The sequence below is a fragment of the Hemicordylus capensis genome, chromosome 4, assembly GCF_027244095.1.
Source record: "Hemicordylus capensis ecotype Gifberg chromosome 4, rHemCap1.1.pri, whole genome shotgun sequence".
NCBI classification, from domain to species: domain Eukaryota; kingdom Metazoa; phylum Chordata; class Lepidosauria; order Squamata; family Cordylidae; genus Hemicordylus; species Hemicordylus capensis.
The window spans coordinates 81,633,188-81,654,809 of NC_069660.1; the positions used below are offsets into that span (position 1 = coordinate 81,633,188).

The 21,622-nt window shown below is 47.3% G+C and overlaps 2 protein-coding genes across 15 annotated transcripts in view; one reads left to right on the forward strand and one right to left on the reverse strand.

Annotated features, from left to right (window-relative positions):
• SZT2 (SZT2 subunit of KICSTOR complex) overlaps window positions 1–21,622 on the forward strand; it is a 152,033-nt gene that overhangs the window by 28,660 nt on the left and 101,751 nt on the right. For 8 of the 12 annotated variants that reach the window (XM_053245426.1, XM_053245432.1, XM_053245430.1 and 5 more), the window contains 4 exons: window positions 3,991–4,150; window positions 5,712–5,818; window positions 12,381–12,591; window positions 13,632–13,802. The exons of 2 other annotated variants lie outside the window; for them this stretch is intronic. In XM_053245426.1, coding sequence (XP_053101401.1) covers window positions 3,991–4,150; window positions 5,712–5,818; window positions 12,381–12,591; window positions 13,632–13,802 — 649 coding nt within the window. Of the gene's footprint in view, window positions 1–3,199; window positions 3,218–3,990; window positions 4,151–5,711; window positions 5,819–12,380; window positions 12,592–13,631; window positions 13,803–13,862; window positions 13,950–21,622 lie in introns of those variants that run through there. 2 more of the 12 variants (XM_053245435.1, XM_053245436.1) reach the window with 2 other exon arrangements.
• Window positions 1–21,622, reverse strand: part of LOC128322993 (SCAN domain-containing protein 3-like) — a 41,028-nt gene that overhangs the window by 9,053 nt on the left and 10,353 nt on the right. The gene's annotated exons all lie outside the window — the stretch shown is intronic.

The window sequence follows — 21,622 nt, forward strand, 5'->3', positions numbered from 1 at the left end:
AAAAGTTTCTGCCAATGTCGAAATCCAGAAGCCCTATAAAAGACGAGGGCCTGCTTCAAGCCATACAATACCTTCTGTACATAGGTGCTATAGAGGCCGTCGCTCCACCCACTTCCCAGAGAGGGAGGCGTTTTTACTCCATATTGTTCACAGTACCAAAAAAGGAAAAAACAGTGAGCAGTGTTTGACTTAAAGTACATAAACAAGTTTGTGGTAAGATGATGCTTCCACATGAGGTCCATCGCCAAAGCCCTGCAGGAAGGAGACTTCCTGATTTCCATAGACTTAAGGGGCCTATCTACAAATCCCCATACATCGGATAACCAGGGGATTTCAGGGATGTCATTACCAATGCATGGCTCTGCCCTTGGGCCTATCATCAGACCCCAGGGTCTTCACAAAGGTTCTGGCACCCATAGTTGACATCTCCCTCTACAGGGGGTAATCATTTATTGTTATCTCAACAATCTGCTGATCAAAGCATAGAGGGAGAGCCTGTGGGCATATCACCTGCTGTTATCTTGCCTACTGGTGCACAAATTCCTAATAAATGTAGAGAAGAGCCACCTTGGACCCTCGTAAGTCTTGCAACACATTGGAGTGATTATAGACACTTCCAAGCCGAGGTTTCTTCTTCCCCTGGACAGGTTGTAAATGATAACAGCCCTTACCAAGGAGTTTCTACTGAGCAGGTCGGGGGACCTTCTCCATTTGGCATGCCTGCTGGGACTGATGGCGTCTATGATGGACTCTGTTACATAGACCAGGATCCACCTGTGTCCTTGGCAATGGGCATTACTTCCCTACCAAGCCCAAACAGCATGCAAGGTTCGATTGCACACACACACCCCCGCCAAGACACCTATTTCAATCTCTACATTACTGGACACTCCCAGAAAACTTCTCCATGGGCAAGCCATTCTCCGAGCCTTGCAGGATCCTTGTGACCACTGACACGAGCCTGTTGGGCAGAGGTGGAGGGCATTGCTTCCATCGCCACAAACAGGGCAGGTGGTTTCCGATGGAGGCGAAGCACAGTTATCAGTTGGCTGGAGCTCTGGGCCATCCAACTAGCCCTTTGGAATTCTCATGTACTGGTGGGTACTAATGTGGGTGAGTTGTCCATCTGGATGAGCACAAAGATGTGTATCAACCGCCATAGGGCCACAATATTGAAATCCCTGCATCACCTTCTGCAGTAATGCTCTGGGTAGAGAAGAACCTGAACTCCATCCTGGCACATCACGTCCATGTAGTCTCCAAAGTTCATGTGGACTAGCTGAGCCACAGGGACATAGACCCTTGAGAATGAAGTCTTTACCTGCAGGTGTTTCAGTGGATGACTCACTACCTGGGGGACCCTTTGATCGATCTGTTTGCCTTTCCAGAGAATACACTACTACCCTGGTTTTTGTGTCACTTTCCAGCTTGGGGCAGAGGCAGTGGACGCACTGTCAATACAGTGGCCTCAATCACTACTATATGCTTTTCCACCAGTTCCTCTCCTAGCATGTTGTCTCAGATGCCTTCATAACACTCAGGCCTCCATGCTACTGATTGTGCCATTCTGGCTGAGGACATCATGGTTCTCCCAGATTGTGAACCTGAGGGTCCAAGAAACACTTCATCTTCAAGACAGGGCAGACCTATTGTTTCAAGGTCCTGTTCTCCATCCAAACACAGGTTGGCTAAGGCTGACCGCTTGGAGGCTGAAAAGGACTTGTTGACATCTTGGGGTTTGTCAAAGGAGATGGTAACCACCATTCTGGCATCCAGAAATCCTTCAAATAGAATCTATTAGACCACTTGGAGGAGCTTCCTGCGTTGGGCCTCAAGGCAGGGGCTAATGGTGACTGACTGCTCCTTGAGGGACTTATTGGATTTTTTACAGGAGGGCCTGTCTTTGGGTTTAAGAGCAGCTACCCTGAAGTGCTAGCCTGCCTGTCTTACACCTATGCTGTTTCTGGAAGGGGTTGCTTCGGTGCCTCTTCATCCGTTATTGCAGAAGTTTGGGGGTGGGGGGGATTCATTTATCACCTCCAGGCTGTCATAGGTTTCCATCGTGGGACCTGCACACCATACTCCATGTTCTGTACCAAACTTCCTTTGAACTTCTATGTGAGTCACCGATCTAGATTCTTTTGTGGAAGTTGGTGTTCCTAGTAGTGATTACTTGTATGAAGGGATTCTGAACTGAGGGCCCTGTTGGTGAGGGTGGGGCTGTGCATATTTTTAAAAGACTCAGTCTGACTTATTCCTGACTCATCATTTACTCCAAGGTGATTTCGGTGTTCCACTGGTCACTTATCTATCTACTGTCCTCATCCAGCACAAGGAGGAGAGGGAATGGCATAAGCTGGATGTTCACAGAGCCATGCGGGCATACATTTCTAGAACAGAGCCTTTTTGACGTTCGGACTTGCTCTTTATTTCTTATCAGGTCATGCACTTGGCCAGCCCATGTCCTTGGCCACCATAGGTCTCTGATTTGATCTGGGTCAAATCATGCATTACTCTGGCGTATGATCTGCAAAACCTGTCTCTATCTCGGGGGTCACGGCTCACTCCACTAGATCCGCTTCTACATCAGCTGCCTTCTCGATGGCTTCTCTGAAGGAAATCTGTAAAGCAGCTATGTGGAATTTCCCACCTACCTTTTCACATCGTCATAAGTTGAATATGCATGCTTCTTCTAGGGTGGCATTAGGTAGGCAGGTATCACACCAGGTTCTGTTGAGGTGGTAGGTTCTGGTCTTAGCTGGTTCCCTCCCGTGGGGGTGAACTGTGGTATTATCCATGATGAATGACCTTCCACACCAGCGGAGAAAGGAACATTGGTACTCACCACGAAGGTTTCTTCTTACTGGTGTTGGGGGCGGGGGTCACTCATGACCACCAGGGTTGGGCCCGGACTTACCGCCTGGATTGGACTTGGGGTGTGTGCCTTTCTACTTCATTTCCATTGTTTCCTGCTTATAGTATTTCTCTGCATGTACGTATGTCGACTTTATGGTTATGGTTTTTCTTAACCTGTTTTTATGTTGGTGTGCTGTCATGGTAATTTTTGGGCTCAGGCTTTTCAATGGACTGGAAGGAATTGCCGTTTGAGGGTTTACTAAGGGTTTCTTCATTTGCATATTCCTACCTTCTGGAGCAAGTGGGAGGGATAACCCATGATGATTGACTTCCCTAACACCAGCAAGAAGAAACCTTTATGGTGAGTACCAATGTTCCTGGTACAATTCCTGGTTTCTCTAAGTAGAGGTGGGAAAGACTTCTGCCTGAAACCTTGGAGAGCTGCTGTGAGTCAGTGTTTGACAATGCTGAGTTAGATGGACCAGTGGTCTGACTTGATATGCAACAGCTTCCTATGTTCCTAGAAGCTTGGTGGCCAGCACCTTGGAGCCTTGCAGATGTGCAAGAGGCAACTGTTAAGTCCCTGTGCTAAGCTTCAATAAAGGAAAGCAGGCTCTGCTGAGGATTTATCTGGGGTGGGGAAGCTAGGGCCAGTGTTTGCTGTAACAAAGATACCCAGGTGTTGTTGCCTATAACTCATAGGAACATGGGAAGCTGCCTTATACCAAGTCAGACCATGGCCCCATCTAGCTCAGTATTGGCTACACAGACTGGCAAAGTTACAAGTAGGAGCCCCTCCAAGCCCTATGTGGAGATGCCAGGGAGGGAACTTGGAATCTTCTGCATGCAAGCATGCAGATGCCCTTCCCAGAATGGCCCCATCTCCTAAGGGGAATATCTTACAGTGCCCACATGCAGTCTCCCATTCAGTTCAAATCAGGGTGGACCCTGCTTAGCAAAGAGGACAACTTATGCTTGCTACAAGACCAGTTCTCCTCCCAGAATCCCCAGCTGCAATGGCCTTTGACTGGGAATTTTGTGAGCTATAGTCAGCAACATCTGGAAATTCCTGTTACAGGGAACACTGGCTAGAGGATGGAGTGTGACTGAAAGGATTTTGGCTTCTTGTTGCAGGTGGACTTGTCGTTTCTTAACCAGGAGCGTCTGTGTGACCCCCAGGAGCACTTGGGGAGGAAGTTGGGAGTCTCCATGGTCACTGCTGATGTTGGGCTTGTCAGCATGATTCGACAGGGAATTCTGGCACTGCAACTCCTGCCCTCTAACTCCAGTGCAGGTTAGGTCATGAGGATTCCTTGAGTCGGGATTGTCAGGAAAATCATGAGTTGCTGCTTTTGTGGCCAATCCAAAGGCCATCTGTCACATGTGGGTAGGCTAAGGGAGCTAGAGCAGGAGTGGGGTTTGGGCAGGGGGACTCTGAGTCTGGTTCTGCTCCGAGGCACAAGTTTCAATATGCTTGGAGAAGGCAGATTCTTTTTGCATCTGTCCTACATGTGTGATGGAAGAAGCCATATAGAGACAGCTGAAGTGTTCTGACCAAACATCTTAAAGAGGCAATTCTGCAGAAAGAGAGGCTGTAATGTCAGATTAGATGTGAACTCTAAAAGGAGATAAAACTTAGGGCAGGATTTTAAGGAACTAAGTGCAATGCACTCTGGAAAAGGAAAATATTTGCATTTTGCAGATTGTTCACTCCTGGGTGGGCTGAACTCAAAACCTAAAAATTTGTCATACACTTTTAAAGGAAAGCATGCCTGACTCCCTTTGACCTATTGCATTTGGTTAGTCTAGAGCAGGGCTGCTCAGCTGTGGCCCCCTTTCAGATGTTGGCCTACAAATCCCATAATCCCTGGCTTTTGGCCGCTGGGGTTTATAGGAGTTGTAGTCGAAAACAGCTAGGGGGCAAAATTGAGCAGGCCTGGTCTAGAGCAGGGATTCTCAACATTGAGTCCCCAGATGTTATTGGATTTCAACTCCCGTAATCCCCAACCAAAGGCCACTGAGGCTCGGGATTATGGGAGTTGAAGTCCAATAGCATCTGGGAACCCAGCGTTGAGAATCCCTGGTCTAGAATGTAAGGGCTACAGTGGAGTACAGAGGCCAGCCCTTTGCTATGGAACATGAGTACAGGTAGACCTCGGTATTCATAGGAGTTCCATTCTCTGCAATCACCATGGACAGCAAAACCATGAATACAGAGTCATTAAAGGCTATGGGATCATGGGGGTTAGGTTCCTGGAGACCCAAAAATCTTGCAAAAAACTCAGGTGCCCTACTGTGTCAGTGGGCCTCCAGCAGTCCAGCAATGCCCCCCAGAAGTCCACATTTTGCTATTATTCGGCAAAGGGTTTTTAGGAGAAAGGGTTTTTAGAAACTGAACGAGCCACAAAATGGCTCCCGTGCTCAAAATGGCAGCCAGAAATGACCTCAGAGGTCATTTCCAATCATTCCCTGACCTGCAGATACGTGGATTTGGCCTCTCCCCTATCCCTGTATATGCCAAGGTCGGGTGTCAGTTCCCTGACCATGGATACACACAACTGCAGATGCTAGATCTACAGGTAATGAGGTTTGCCTCTAGTACAGTACTTGTTAATCTTTGAGGAAAGAGCCATTGCACATTTAATCATTATTTATTTATTTATGATTATTTGATTTATATACTGCCCTTCTAAAAATGGCTCAGGGAGGTTAAATTAAGTAAGTATTCGTTCCCCAGCCCCATCCATCATACCTTCACACCTTCGAACTCAGAACTTAGTTCTTGTATTCTGTGGTGGAATCCTCTCTCACCTGCCTCCTGTTAATTGTTGCTGTTCTCTGTTTTTGTCTTGCAGGGATTATTGTGATCACGGATGGCGTTACTAGTGTCCCAGATGTAGCTGTCTGCGAGACTCTGCTTAACCAACTACGCAGTGGGACTGTTGCCTGTTCATTTGTTCAGGTGCTGTGTGAGGGTATTGGTGGCAGACACTGTTACTTAGCATGCATGGTTTTTTAAATTCTGCATGTGTTGTAACCACAACTGACCCAACCCTTAGAGCCAAGCTAAGTAATTTGCTTCAGGCGTCAATGTTCTTGAGGCATTTGCTTTAGCTTTGTAACTTTTGGCAAAAGAGCTGCTGCTTGCTTGCTTTGAATTCATCCAGTTTTTCAAATATTGTGTACAGGTGAAATGGGATTCTAGGTTACTGTAAGCCAGGGACATCTTGTTGGGTTATCCCTCTCAGGAGCTCCAAGGCAGGACAGAATTTGATTGGATAAAAAACAAGTCCTGCCTATCCGAGCCCGAGGGGGATAACTCCTCCCCAATTCTTTCTGTCCTCGGCAGCTCCTTCTCTTCTTTCTTGCATCTTAGCGTTTTTTGCTCTCCCTTGCTCTGTTTCCTCCATTTTTTCCTTCCAAGGTTAACTCTCTTTTTCATTCTTCTCCTAAAAAGAGAAGAAGTTTTTTTGTCTGTCTTTTCCTCGTTCCTCCCCCCTCCCCATCTCTATTTGCTCTGCTGTTTATGGAGCAGTCGTTAGGGGGCAGAAAGACAGTCTTGGTTCCTTGGGGAACCACTCAACAAAGCTTCGGGCCCAGCTGCTCTCAGCCTTTCCAGGGCCCGCCCATCGAGCCACAAGCTCCACCGGCGGCAGCGGTATCCTCCAGTTGGAAGCTGGATCGCTCTCCTGCCACCCTGGCAACCATTTCAGCCGCTCCGGAGCCGCCGGAACACCCAGCGTTCCAGGTCAGACCACCGAAAAAACCTAAATCAAAGAAAACTAAGTGTAAATCCAGGCACAGGTCTTCTAGTCTTGAATCCTCTCCCAGCGCTTCTGTTAGCCCTGCTCCTAAAAGCCAAGGCCAAGAAAAAACATATAGTCCCAGTCATCACAATTCCCGCTGGTCCAAACTCCCACTCTTCTGAGGCTTCTGACCATGAAGGGGAACCCCCGCTGGAACCCCAGCATCCTGACCCTGACTTAGACACTGCCCCAGATAAGGAGGAGGGAGAATGGTCAGATGGGGATGGGGAGGAACCATCTCCAGTATCCCAACGCCTGTTTGTGGTGAAGGACGACCTCACTCTTATGACAAAAATGATAAAAACAATTGGTCTCCAGACAAAGCCTACACAGGAGCAGGAGACAACCAAGGGTGATTTGTTCTTTCCTAGAGCAAAAGCAAAAGATTTATTATTGCCTATGCCTGAATTTTTTTCTGATGTGGTGAAAAAGGAATGGCTCCTATTGGCTCAAAATCATAGGCCCATGGCAATTGCTAACAAATTTTACTCTTTCTAGCAGAAGGCATCGGATATGCTTAAGGCACCCAGTACTGATGCCCCCATTGTCCAACTGGTGTCAGGTTCGCTGGTGCCAAAGGATGGTGAAACATCCCTCAAGGATCTGGGGGTCAGAAAAGCTGAACTTTCATTTAAAAGAGTCCATGACAACTCAGCCCTGGTGACCCGAGCCACCTCGACGGCCTCTATGGCAGCCAGGGCCTCCCTATTATGGGTAGATGATTTACTCAGTAATCCCCCATCTGATCCAGTATGCATGCGCCAGCAGCTAGTAAAAATTCAGAAGGGTCAGGCCTTTATGGCAGATGCAACCCTGGACGCCATCCGTTTCTCTGCTAGAGTCTCTGTGGCCACAGTGGTCGGCAGGCAGCATTTATGGCTCAAAAACTGGCAAGTGGATCCTTCCTCTAGGATCAGCCTTACCTCTGTGCCCTATGACTCCACTAAACTCTTCGGGGAATCTGCCTTACAGGACGTGCTCATAGAGTCCAAAGACAGAAAGAAGACCATGCCATCCTCCGTCCCCAAAAGGACCGACAAGCCCTCATTTCGTAGGCTATTCCAATATTGTCAACCTAGTCAGTCCTTTCGAGGTTTTCGCCCCTTCAGGGACACAGACAACAAGTCACAGAGAGGTTTCTGGAATAGAACACACCAGTCCTTCAGAGGCGCAGGGACATTCAAGAATACCCCATCCTCTAAGCCCAAACAACAACAACGACACAAGGCCTACCTGGCATGGGGGGCATTTGTCCGCGTTTCTCCATGCCTGGGAGGCCTCGACTTCAGAAAAATGGGTCCTAGACATATCAGACACGGATACAAAATAGAATTCATCTCTCCTCCATCCTACAGGTTCCTTCTGACACCAAGGCCTTGGTCCTTCGAAAAGCACTCCAGAATGCTCGAGGCCATTCATCATCTCATGGATATCAAGGCGGTCGAACCAGTTCCCTCAATGGAGGAGGGCAGAGGGGTCTATTCTAATCTGTTTACCGTGTCAAAGAAGGACGGCTCCCCAAGAGCGGTCCTAGACTTAGAACAACTAAACAAATTAGTTCGCTGGGATCGCTTCTGCATGGAAACTCTCAGATCAATCGCGGAAGCACTACATCGCCACGACCTCCTGGCGTCAATCAACCTAAAGGAAGCATACCTCCACGTTCCAATCCACCTGGACAGCAGGAAGTTCCTTCGCTTCAAATACGCGGGTCAACACTTCCAGTATGCAGCCTTGCCATTTGGCCTGTCATCTGCCCCCTGGGTATTCATGGAAGTCCTGGCACCACTCATGGCACATGTATGCATGCAAGGGGTCCGGGCCTTTGCTTACCTCAATGACTTGCTTCTGCATCTCGCTCCATTCAAGAAGCCCAAAGGGATCTCGAGGCCGCTCTTTCAGTCCTGGATCTCCACGGGTTCACAATGAATGTCGAAAAAAGCCATCTGACTCCTTCTCACCAAATTCGCCATCTAGGAGTCATCATAGACACAACAGCGGCCACGCTCTCTCTTCCTCCAGACCGTCGGCTATCTCTCCAGTCCGAGGTCAGACGAGTCCTATCAGCTCCAAATGCCCCACTCGGTAATCTAGCGAAACTCCTGGGTCTCATGGTGGCAGTGATAGATGTTGGTACCTTGGGCTCACTTCCATCAAGGAGGACCTACAATGGTTCCTCCTTCCACACCAGAAAGCAGTTGCCAAGAAATCCAAGATCATGCTAGCCATTCCAACCCCAATCTGGTCCTCTCTCCAATGGTGGTTGGTACCCAACAACCTCTTGCATGGCAAACCCTTCTTGGATCCTCCTAGGGTCATCATCTCCACAGATGTAAACGACAGAGGATGGGGAGCTCACCTCCAAAACCTGTCTACTCAGAGTCTCTGGTCCCCCCAGGAAAGGGATCACAGCATCAACTGGAGGGAACTCTGAGCCATCAGGCTAGCTCTCTTAGCTTTTCAGTCATCCATCCAAGCAAGCCATGTCCTGGTAAAGACGGACAACATAGCAGCCAAGGCTTACCTCAACAAGCAGGGAGGGACCCGGTCTCGGTCCATGCACCAGGAAGCAACACTTCTCCTATCCTGGCCGGAGCACCACCCAGAGTCCATAATCGCTCATCATGTGAAGGGAGAACTCAACGTAGTGGCGGACTGGCTCAGTCGCATGGACATCTCACCAGGAGAGTGGAGTCTACATCCCAAAATCTTCAAACAAATCACGGAACGGTTGGGCATGCCAGTCCTAGACCTCCGGCCAACAGAAAACTGGCAGACTTTCAAGATGTCAAGATTCCCCTGTCCAGGCTCAATGGTGACGGACACCATGTCACCACCCTGGCCGGAGGGGCTGTTGTACGTGTTTCCACCAACTCCACTACTAGCAAGGGTGCTCCTCAGAATTCTACTCCTCCGGGCAGAAGTCATCCTCGTAGCCCCATTCTGGCTCAGGCACCCTTGGTTTCTGGAACTACTTCATCTAGCGACCGCATCTCCATGGGAACTCCCTCCAACTCACGACCTGCTGTCACGGGGACCCATCCTACATCCCGATCCAGCCTGGTTGCACCTTGTCACTTGGGGACTGAGCGGCGCCTCCTCAGGCAAAAAGGCTTCTCTGGCGCGGTCCTGAACACTATGCTGGCCTCTCGGCGACCCTCAACTGAGAGAGTATACCAGTACACATGAAGGATGTTCCTGCGTTGGAGCTCTTGACACTCCATCCCACGAGGCTTGGCATCCATCCAACACCTTCAATTCCTTCAGGATGGCCTGGAAAATGGCCTCCGTCCTAACACCCTAAAACGACAGGCAGCGTCCCTGCTTCCTCTGCTGTCGGACATGGACTGCCAGATTTCTCAGGCTCACACTGACCTTCGTCGGTTCCTACGAGGCGCTTCTCTCCTGCCTCCACCTACAGTGCATAGGTTCTTCTCCTGGGACTTACACATAGTCCTTCGAGCACTCCAATCACAACCCTTTGAACCAGTTTGAACCATTGCTATTCGGATTCTCACGTTTAAGTTGGCCTTCCTGGTGGCTATTACCTCAGCCAGGAGAATCACTGAACTTCGGACTCTGTCTGTAAATAAATCCTTCTGCATCTTCTTTGAGGACGCGGTGTGCTTGATTCCGGACCCTGTTCTGCAACCAAAGGTGGCATCTGCATTCCAACTCTCCCAGGACGTGTTCCTCCCATCCTTTTGTCCTTGGCCTACCCACCCTACCGAAAAAAGGTGGCACAAGCTGGATGTGCACCGTTGTCTCAAAGTTTACATCAAGCGCTCTGCCTCATTCAGAACCTCAGACACAATGTTTGTTTCCTTTCATCCATGCTCCATGAGGTCAGCAGTCTCGTCAGCTACTATTGCAAGATGGATCAAAGCCTGCATCTCGATGGCGTACGAATCCCAATGCCTCAGACCACCAGCCACAATTGTAGCTCATTTCACGAGGGCAGCATCGGCATCAGCGACCTTCTCTACTAACGCCTCTGTTGAGGAAATCTGTAAGGCGGCCATATGGGCCTCCTCATCAACATTCACCAAGCACTACAAAATCGACGCATATGCATCCACCTGGGCGTCCTTTGGAAGACGGGTGCTGCAACAGGTCCTTCCTCAATAATAGGTCAGACCGCCCCCGCCCAAGTTGGTCAGCTGTGGTATGTCCCAATGAGATGTCCCTGGCTTGCAGCAACCGAGAAAGGAGCGTTGGTTTCACTTACCGTGAAGGCTTCTTCTGGTTGCTGAAGCCAGGGACATCTCGGCCCACCCAGCTAGGGCGCTCTGACCTACTCTCTATCAAGGACCGGGGTTCATAGGGCCCAGGCCTGGGATTTTCTTCCTGTTCTTCCTTCCTGCTTTCCTTTTCCTGCTCATTTTTCTCTATAGGGTGCAAGCCTAGTTCGCCTCTCGGCCCGAAAGAACTGGGGAGGAGTTATCCCCCTCGGGCTCGGGTAGGCAGGACTTGTTTTTTATCCAATCAAATTCTGTCCTGCCTTGGAACTCCTGAGAGGGATAACTCAATGAGATGTCCCTGGTTTCAGCAACCAGAAGAAGCCTTCACGGTAAGTGAAACCAATGCTCCTATTTCAATCTACATTGGTGATGGTGCCGAGAAAATGGAGGATAGAGCTTCATTCAGATTTATCAGTGTGGAGTATAATAGTGTGATAGCGAAGTTACTGACATGAAAAATGTGTATAAGAAAATAGTATCCTGGTCCACTCTTGGTCATTTAGTACACCTCACATTCAGTATAGAATAAGAGATCGTGGGGAGGAAAATTACAGTTCATCTATCAGCAAAAAATCCTGGGTGGCACTGATTGTGATCAGCTGATATGTTTCTCCACAATAAGCGGGACTACTGTGTTCTCCAGTATTTTTAAAGGAAATGCATTGAATGCTGTTGCAGAAAGTTATACATTTGAATCTAGCATGCCCTAACCACTTCTAAATGTTTATCTTGCTTTGTGTTCAAGGTCCTGCAAAATAAAATACTTTAAGCCTCTGCTTAAAGAGCCCAGAAAAAATTTAAAGGGTGGCTAACAAATATCATCTTTGTTGTGTATTAGAGCATTGGTAGACCTCAGGTCATTAGCATGAGAGTGAAACTATAATCACCTATATCCGCCTTGGGATTGTTTGAATGAAAGGTGGTATATAAATTTAACAATAAATAAAAATAATCACCCAGCGGCTAGTGCACCCACAGTGGAAGCAAGCTACTCTTCAAGCTGCTGATGGAAGGCTTCCCTAGTTGCTAGATTAAGCCATGGGATTATTGTTGCTCAGCTAAAAGCACAGCAGGTTGAGAACAAAGTTAGCACAAGTGTTGACATGATGTCTGTGTGGTTGGTTTGAATGGTTATTCTTTGCTTTTTGAAAAGGGAGTTTATTGCATCTTAGTTTTGGGAAGTATGTGAATTGAAGCCTGCTTAAGTATTCACAGCATTGTCTTGTAAACTGGGCAATGGGATAATTGCATGTTTGCAGAAGGTTTTAAACCAGGAACCTTCTCTCATCTCCATCACTTTGGAGCACTGAGCAGAATAACAGCATGCCTCTTTGTGGAAACATGTTTCATTGTACACCTGGAGTCTTGATGTAGATCCCTAAGGCCTGGGTTGAAATGGAGCTCATTGCAACATAAGGGGTAGAGGCTGTGCCTAGAAAGTCAGTGCTTGTGTACAACTTTTTCCCCCCTCCTACAGGTGGGAGGAGTCTACTCCTATGACTGTAGTTTTGGCCATGTTCCCAATGTGGAGCTCATGAAGTTCATTGCAATGGCAACATTTGGCACCTACCTTTCTACATGTCCTGCAGTGGAGCCTTCAAGTTTGGACCTGAATGTCTACCACAAGGCTTTTCTGCTGTACTCCTTTCTGCGCAGTGGGGAGTCCCTGAACCCTGAGTATTACTGTGGTGAGCTTACCCTGCAAGGAATGTTTCCCTATTTTATCCACCTGTCTTTTTTGCTAGTGCCAAAGTGAAAATAGTTTTCAGCTAGTGTGAGAGATGTTAGTATATTGTAGTGCACCTTTTCAGGGTAGCAAGCATGATGGGTTTTGCATGAGGTGATAGGATGATACATAGGACTGGGAGTCATCAGTTACTGTTTGCTATTTATTATTATTATTATTATTATTATTATTATTAATTTATTTATTTTTTAGCTGAACTGGCAAAAATGACACTTTGAATTATAGAGACAGTTAAGAAGCTTGTAGCGTGGGTTTTTTTGCATTCAGGGAGGTTATGGCATCCCGCTCGGCCATCACTCTTGCGTTCTCTCAGGAGCCTGCTTTTTGCCCTGGGTGAGCATTCTGGCAGATGATGGTTTGGTTCAGAGTGAGAGAGCACATTCTGAGCATATTTGCTTCTGTTTTCACAATGGTGTTCTGCATGCCGTGCATACAAGAAAATCCTGAAGGAAAATACTTTTGGGAGTTTCCTCAGTACTTGCATTTGTGCCTGCTTGCACAAGGGTAAAAATTCAAATCTTCATAACCCACCCACTGGTCTGATTCTAATAGCATTACTTTCAAAATGAGAGTGAGAAACCATGTGGTCACTGCAATATTAATGGAACTTAACAGAATTGCAGTTGCTCATAGAGGACCCAGGGATGTGTACCTTCTGAAATTGTTTTGGACAGAGGCATGGCACTAACTAAACATGGTTAAATGTGCTCCTTTAATAAATTCTGGAGGCCAGGAATGGATTCTGAACCCTGTCTCAGGCTTGTGTAATCTGAAAACTCTCTATCAGAGTCGGGGAAATTGTTCTCCCCTCACAACATGGATGAGCCTCCAGTTCTAGGGTTGCATATATCCCAAACCTGTAATTTGCTCTTGGTGTGGGCTTCAGATGGATTTCCCAAAGTGCCTTAGAGCCTCTTATTGGGGCAGGAGTGGGTGATAGTATGGGGGTGGCTCTTCAATGATTGTCTACTGTTGTTGCAGTTTCTCAGCACAGACTGTTCAACGAACACCTTGTTTCTGCAAGCAGCAACCCTGCCCTGGCTATGCGACGGAAGAAGCATACGGAGAAGGAGGTGCATGCTGACCTTATCAGTATAGTCTCTGTGAGACTGCGAGAGGGTTATAGTATACGTGAGGTCAACGTCACAAAAGGTGACTTCTTAGTATTCTTCTGCTGTGTGAAGTTACGCCAGTGTACATCTGACTGCAGCTACTCTGAGCAACCAGAAAGCAACCCATGCCCATAATGTACTTGCTGTTAGTGGCTCTTCAGGTTCTAAGAACCAAAGTGATATAATGGTATTTATTTATTTATTTATTTATTTATTTATTTGACTTGTATACCGCCCAAACGTTTGTCTCTGGGTGGTTAACAATGACATAAAAACAATTAAAACAAATATAAAAGGTTAAAAAAAATTATCAATTTAAGAACAGTATAAAATTAAAACCTAAAAATTTAAAAACCTGAAAAAACTTGGGTGCAGGGATGGGTCTTCAGATGTTTTTAAAAAATAGTCAGAGATGGAGAGGATCTCATCTCAGCAGGGAGTGCATTCTACAATCTCGGGGCAGCAGTCGAGAAGGCCCGTCTCCGTGTGGCCACCAGACGAGCTGGCAGTAACTGGAGACGGACCTCCTCAAGTGACCTCAATGAGCAGTGGGGCACATAACGAAGAAGGAGTTCTCTTAAATACCCAGGGCCTAAGCCGTTTAGGTCTTTATAAGTTATAACTGGCACTTTGTATTCTTCCCAGAAACCAATTGGCAGCCAGTGTAGCTCCATCAGCAAGGGAGTAATGTGGTCTCTCCGAGATGACCCGGAGACCAACCTGGCTACCACATTCTGAACCAACTGAAGTTTCCGGACTACATACAAAGGCAGCCCAACATAGAGCACATTACAGAAGTCCAGTCTGGAGGTTACCAATAGATGTACCACTGTTTTGAGGTCATTGATCTCAAGAAACGGACACAGCTGATGTATCCTCCAAAGCTAATAAAAAGCACCCCTGGCCACCGCTTCAACCTGAGAAACCAGGGAGAAGCATGGATCCAGAAATACTCCCAGACCGCGAACCTGTTCCTTTTGGGGAAGTGTGACCCCCATCTAGAACAGGTAGGTCACCAATCGACACCATCTGGAATCTATCCGAGAAGTAGGAGCGGAACCACTATAAAACAGTGCCTCCCACCCCCAACCCCCTCAGACGTTCCAGAAGGATACTATGGTCGATAGTATCGAACGCTACCGAGAGATCCAAAAGGACCAACAGAGTCACACTTCCTCTGTCCATTCCCAATTGGAGATCATCCATCAGGCCGACCAAGGCAGTCTCCACCCCAAAGCCTGCCCGAAAACCAGTTTGAAATGGGTCTAGATAATCAGTTTCCTCCCAGACTGACTGGAGCTGAGAGGCCACCACTCTCTCAATTACCTTGCCCAACCATAGGAGATTGGAAACAAGTCTATAATTGCTCAACTCTGAGGGATCTAATGCAGGCTTCTTTAGAAGAGGTCTAATGATCCAGTTTGAAATAGGTCTAGATAATCAGTTTCCTCCCAGACTCACTGGAGCTGAGAGGCCACCACCCTCTCAATTACCTTGCCCAACCATAGGAGATTGGAAATAAGTCTATAATTGCTCAACTCTGAGGGATCTAATGCTGGCTTCTTTAGAAGAGGTCTAATGATCCAGTTTGAAATAGGTCTAGATAATCAGTTTCCTCCCAGACTCACTGGAGCTGAGAGGCCACCACCCTCTCAATTACCTTGCCCAACCATAGGAGATTGGAAACAAATCTATAATTGCTCAACTCTGAGGGATCTAATGCAGGCATCCTCCCCTCCCTCAGATAAACATTTATGATTTCAACCAGGCTGTCTTCAACAGCCTCCCTGCTAGATAGAACAAGCAATGTTGGACAAGGGTCAAGAGAACAAGTGGTAGGCCTCACCGCCCCAAGCAGCTTGTCCACAACCTCAGGAGTCACAAACTGAAACCAATCCAGTGGAATCACATAAGAGGAGTTGTTGGGCACCTCCAGTTCAGACATCAAATTAATTGTGGAGTCTCCATCTAAGTCGGCCCGAATCCGAGAGAATTATCTGCAAAAAACTCTTTAAACACATCGCAGTGGGTAATTGATGACTCCAAATTCTGGTTCAAGGCAGAGGGAGCAGATACTAGTTCCCTCACAACCTTGAACAACTCTGCTGGACATGAACTCGCAGAGTCAATATGGGCAGAAAAGAACCGCCTCTTTGCCACACGTATTGCCTGAGCATAGATCTTTAGATGTGCTGTATGTCACAATCTGTCAGATTCGAGTTGAGTCTTTCTCCACTTGTGCTCCAGTCGCCTACCTTGCCGCTTCAGCCCCCGTAGATCTTCTGTATACCAAGGGGCCACTTTTGAAGCAGGTCGGAGGGGACGCTTTGAAGCAATCGTGTCTACTGCCCTGGTGAGCAAGTTGTTCCAATTCCCAACCAGGGCATCAACAGGATCACCGGCAAAGCCAACATTGACTCCCTCCAAGGCTTTTTGGAATCTTACTGGATCCCATAACCTCTTCAGGTGGACCATTCTAATAGGCCCCTAATAATCTAATTCATCTGCAAATGCTACCATGTTGTCCTGGCTAAATCACTGAACTGATTCATATGATGAACAAATCATGGTCTGTTTAGATCAGGTACATGTCAGAGTCCCCTCAAGTAAATGCCCTCCTCCTACCTCCTGAGCTGTGGTTTAGAACTCTGATGTCAACATCCTGGTTTGTTTAAATTATGGCTTCCTGGCTCATGTGAAGCCTGGAAATGTGGTATAGCTCTGGTTCAAAAACCAGAACGTAAAACTGGTGTTTAATTGCTGCTTCACATCTTGATTTGTGAACCAGAGCTATACCACAGTTCCTGGCTTTGCATGAGACATAGTTTCAACCAGGATTTTCCAACCTTGGGTCCCCAGATGTTGTTTTACTGCATCTCCCATCATCCCCGGCCGTAGTGGCCAATGTTGATGGCATGTGAACTGAGGAGGTAGCATACAAGTTTGGGAGACTTCAAGCTGTGTTCATGACTCAACAAACCATATTTTGCTCATCTAAATCAGCTCATGGTCTCTTTATCTAACCTGACTCACAGGATTGTTTTGAGGCTAAAATGCTACAGTCAGTTCCTTGAAAGAATAGTGGGATACAAATCCCCCCCCCCACTGCCTGCCCGCCCGCCCGCCCGCCCAAAAAAGATTTATTCTTCTTGAAACTCAGTCTGGTAAATGGTTCTTGCCTTTCTGGGTAGTAGAAGTATCACTAGAGCCTGGTCCTTGCCCTTTTTTGCTCTTCTGTAACATGGGCAGAACAAGTAGACTATGACCTGCCTTGCTGTCCGTAAGGCTTAAAGCTCAAATTTGCCTCCATGCACAGCAGATGTCACTGTTTTTCATTGGTGCAGTCAGAGTGCTGGCAGAGGCCCCTTTCAAGGTGCTTAGGCTGAGTTTGGCTCTCTGCCAAAGTATTTCTAATGCATCACAAGATGCTAGATTTTCCATTTATTCGTCTTTATTTAGTTCAGATTCCAGTATATCAACTTTTTCAGTACGAGTTTAGATAATCCAGCATAATCCAAAAATAGGCCAGAGTAACATCCCCCAGCTGCCCTCGCACGATGCTGGCTCTTGGCATGGTTGCATGCTGGTGTTGCCTGAGGGCAGCTGGGGGAGAGTGCCTCTGGCACTCAGTGATTGCTGGGGGGAGCTCCACTGATAGGGGAAGTGGCGGTGAGTAGCAGAGGACCAGGTATGCACCTACTTTCCTCCATTTTAAAGATGCCAGGGATGTGCTGCAAATCGGTATTCGTGTACATCCCTACCCACTTCTTCAGAGGTAACGTGGGTGGTGAGTATGGGTAAGGTACTCAGATTTTGGAATGCCTTCCACAGGCATATTCATCTGGCATATATGCTAATACTATTTAGGTACCAATGTAAAAATCTGTTCAGATTTTGGGAAGCATGTTCTATTGACTTCTGGATCTACTTGTTCTTAATTTCTCTTTTATTACAGTGGATTGTTTTAATAATATGTTGTCATCCATCCTGGTAGTCTATGATTGGGTCAAAAAGTAAGATACAAATGTTTCTAAAGAAAGTCAGATATTAACATTTTAATAAATCATTTTGCATTGAATGGAACAGTATAAAACATTATCTGTTGCTGGATGAGGACACTTCATGTGGGTTATCCTTCCCACATGCTCCAGAGGCAAGGTTATGCAAATTGGATAAAAGCTTTAAATGCCTGGGAAGGCTCTCCCAACCCAGTTACTTTAGTCCTGCAGTCCAGCTCCAGAGACAGCCTTCTCCTTTTTCTATTCTAATGCCTGTATTTTTCTCACTTACACTTTTTGATTTTAGCCTCTCTTTATTACATACTAGTTTTCCTTTTCCATCTTGATTATTCTTCAGCCTAAAATTTTTTTTATTCTGATTCTTATCCTTCGTTATTACCAGTACTTTTCCTTTAATGGTGTTTTCAAGAAGATGCAGTGCCTGGGACCAAAAACTAGGGAATTCTGGTCCCTACAGGCAAGAAGCCCACTTCCTTCCCGCTAAAATGGCCCAACAGTGCACCGAGTACCATGAGGTCCTCATTGCTACTGCCCTTCCCGATATCTCTGATCCAGAAGAAGGATCTTCAGGCTTCCCGCTTCATGGTCGCAGGGCCCAATTGTCTTACTCCGGGGCCAATTCTCACCCTCCTCAACCAAGAGGGCCAATTTTCACTGAGGTTTCAGAGCACCACACCTCACTGGAGGCCCCAAATTCACGTCACCACTCAGGACCTTTCTTCCTGGTGGGCCCTGTTTCAACCACCCATACTGGGTCTGGTCTCTGATAGGGGCTGACAGGGCAAGCCCAAGAGCAGCCTGTAGGCTGGCAGGACACCAGGACTGGGAGCAGCTGCCAGAGAGTGGCTGCTACAGCAAGTAAAAAATTGAGAAGAGCATGGTGCCTGCACCGCCCAGAGCTGCAAGGCCTGCAACGTGCAAATCGAGAAGGGAACTCATGTGCACCTTGCACGGGCCAGAGCTGCGCGAAACTGCATGCAAACAAGCTCTTATACTCAGTCTGCCCCTTTAGAGGCAGAGAGCTCTTGGACAGAGAATCCTGCAACACTGGTGAGACCTGAGCTGCTCGGTCCTGTTCCCACAGAAGTAGATCCGCCACTCAATGCCAGATCCTGCTCCTCAAGATTTAAACAATGAAATCCCACCTGCCTTGCAGATGTAGTTCCGAACCATTATTTCTCAGTCTCTGTAGCACAGCACGTTTGCAAAAGGGGGGAAATGCAAAAGAAGGAGGGAATCATCATTCTCTTCACCCTCCTCCAGCCCAGTTTCCAAAAGATCTAAAAGTGAGAAGAAACGTTCTAAATATGCCTCAAAATCTCATAATTCAGCTGGGGCCAGGAATTCTGAAAAAGATGAGTCTTGGCAGCATTCTTCTGGGCGCTGACTATGACTCTCCAGACCCCCACCCCAATGATCCAGAGGTGATAGAGGTTCCTGATATGGCAGAATCTGTAGATAAAGTCCCAGAACCTCACCTCCCAGAACACCCTATAGATATGCACCCTTCTCCACATTCCCCCTTGAGAGACTCAGATTTAGGGTATGTTTCTAAGAAGCATGAGGAATGGTCAGATGACCAAAACAATGATTTCTTCTATAGGTCTCAATGGTTAGTTATGTCAGAGGACTTCATTCCTCTTCTGAAGAAGGCTATTTCTTATTCATTCATTCATTCATTCATTCATTCATTCAATTTCTATACCGCCCTTCCAAAAATGGCTCGGGGCAGTTTACACAGAGAAATAATAAATAGACAGAGGCGTAACTATAGGGGGGGCAGGGGGGGCACGTGCCCCGGGCGCCATCTTTTCTGGTCACGTGGGGGGCGCCGCCATGACCAATTTTTTTTAAATTTTTTTTTTGTTAATACAAATGTTTCCTGCTCAGTGCAGCAGCGCTGCAGCAGTCAAGGGAGCGCGTCGGTGCCCCCTTCCCCACGAGCGGTCCCTTCCGTGCCACCTGCGCCCCACCCCCATTGCTTTGCTGGCGCCTGGCGGCCAGTCAGTAGCCTGGCTTGGCGGCGGCGGCGGGCGCTTGTGAGGAAAAACCTAAGTATAATGTAGTATGTTGGGGGAGTGGGAGGGGGCGCGGTGGGGGGGGCGCCATTTCAGTGCTTGCCCTGGGTGCCGTTTTCCCTAGTTACGCCTCTGTAAATAGATAAGATGGATCCCTGTTCCCAAAGGGCCCACAATCTAAAAGAAACATGAGATAGACACCAGCAACAGTCACTGAAAGTACTGTGCTGGAGGTGAATAGGGCCAATTATTCTCCCCCTACAAAATAAAGAGAATCACCACATTAAAAGGTGCCTCTTTGCCAAGTTAGCAGGGGTTACAGGGTTATTAGGGTTACAGTTACTCCCCTCCCAAGAGGAACAGCCGCCTCCTAAAGAGGCATTCGTATTTCCAAAACTAAAACCCAAGGACAATAATATTCCTTTTCCAGACCTATTCATCAATACAGTAAAGCAGGTTAGCTCCAGCATCAAACAGAAAGCCCAGTCTGGTTGCTAGCAAATTTTATTGTATACCTCCTGAAGACACGGGATTGCACAATGTGCCCCCTGCCGATGCTCTTGTGGTGGTACTTCTGTCAGGTGCAGTGCTCCCCAAGGATAGGGATAACTCATTCAGAGTTCAAGACACCTGAGTCTTCGTCCTTAGCTCTACACTCCTCTGCTATGGCATCTATAATAGCTAGAACTTCCCTCCTATGAGTGGATGAACTCTTACAAAACCCACCTACTGACCAAACATGATTTAAACAGATTCTGTTAAAAAAATCATAGGGCACAAATCTTTATGGCTGACTCCACCTTAGACTCAGTCTGCTTCTCTGCCTGCTCCATAGTGTCTTCTGTGGTGGCAAGGTGGAGTCTGTGGCTAAACCCTAGCACGTAGACGTTACATCAAGATTCATCCTGGTTTTCCCCCATGTCAATGCAAAACTGTTTGGGGATGAAGTGCTCAAAGAGGTTCTCATTGAGACAAAGGATAAGAAAGCGGCCCTGTCTACTTCCTGTAAGGAGGATAGGAGACACTATAAAATACCTCTTCAGTCCTTTCAGGTCCTCCTTTAGGTCCCAGGACAAGGACACTAGACCACAAAGACCTTTCTGGGATTGACAGCATGCAGTATGTAAGTTGGGAATCCAACTTTCACCAGCTAGAACAGCATGCTCAAGCAACAGTCCTGACTTGCTTCCCCCTCATGTTGGGGGCTGGTTGTCCAAGCGTTTTCATGCTTAGGAAAGCTCAAACTCTGACAAGTGGGTTCTCCAGTCAATTTGTTACAGGTACAGAATAGAATCTATGCCCCCATCCTCCAGGCCAACTCCTAACACCCTGCTCATTCTCACATACCAAACATTCAGGATTGCTTCAGGTAATTGAACATCTGCTAGAGATAGGAGTGATAGAGAGGGTTCCCCAGCAACAAATAGAAGGGATCTATTCTCTTCTCTTCGCTATACCCCCAAATGACTGCTCCTTCAGACCTGTTTTGGATCCAAAGTATCTAAACAAGTTTGTATCATGCAGGAAGTTCAAAGTAGAGACTCTGTGCTCAGTAGTGGAATCACTCCATCTAGACTGACTAGCCTCAATAGATCTGCATGCCTCCATTCACCCTATCAAAGTCCGTTCAGACATTCATCAACATCAAGGCTATTATTCACAAAGAACATGACACCCCTGGAAGAATCTCTGGTTACAGGGGGCCAGGATCTTTGTCTGTTTCGATGATCTCCAAATTAGAGCACCAGATCTGCCATCTGCTTACAGGGACATAGACAGAACAGTAGGATCATTAGCAGACTATGGTTCTTTGTAAACAAGGC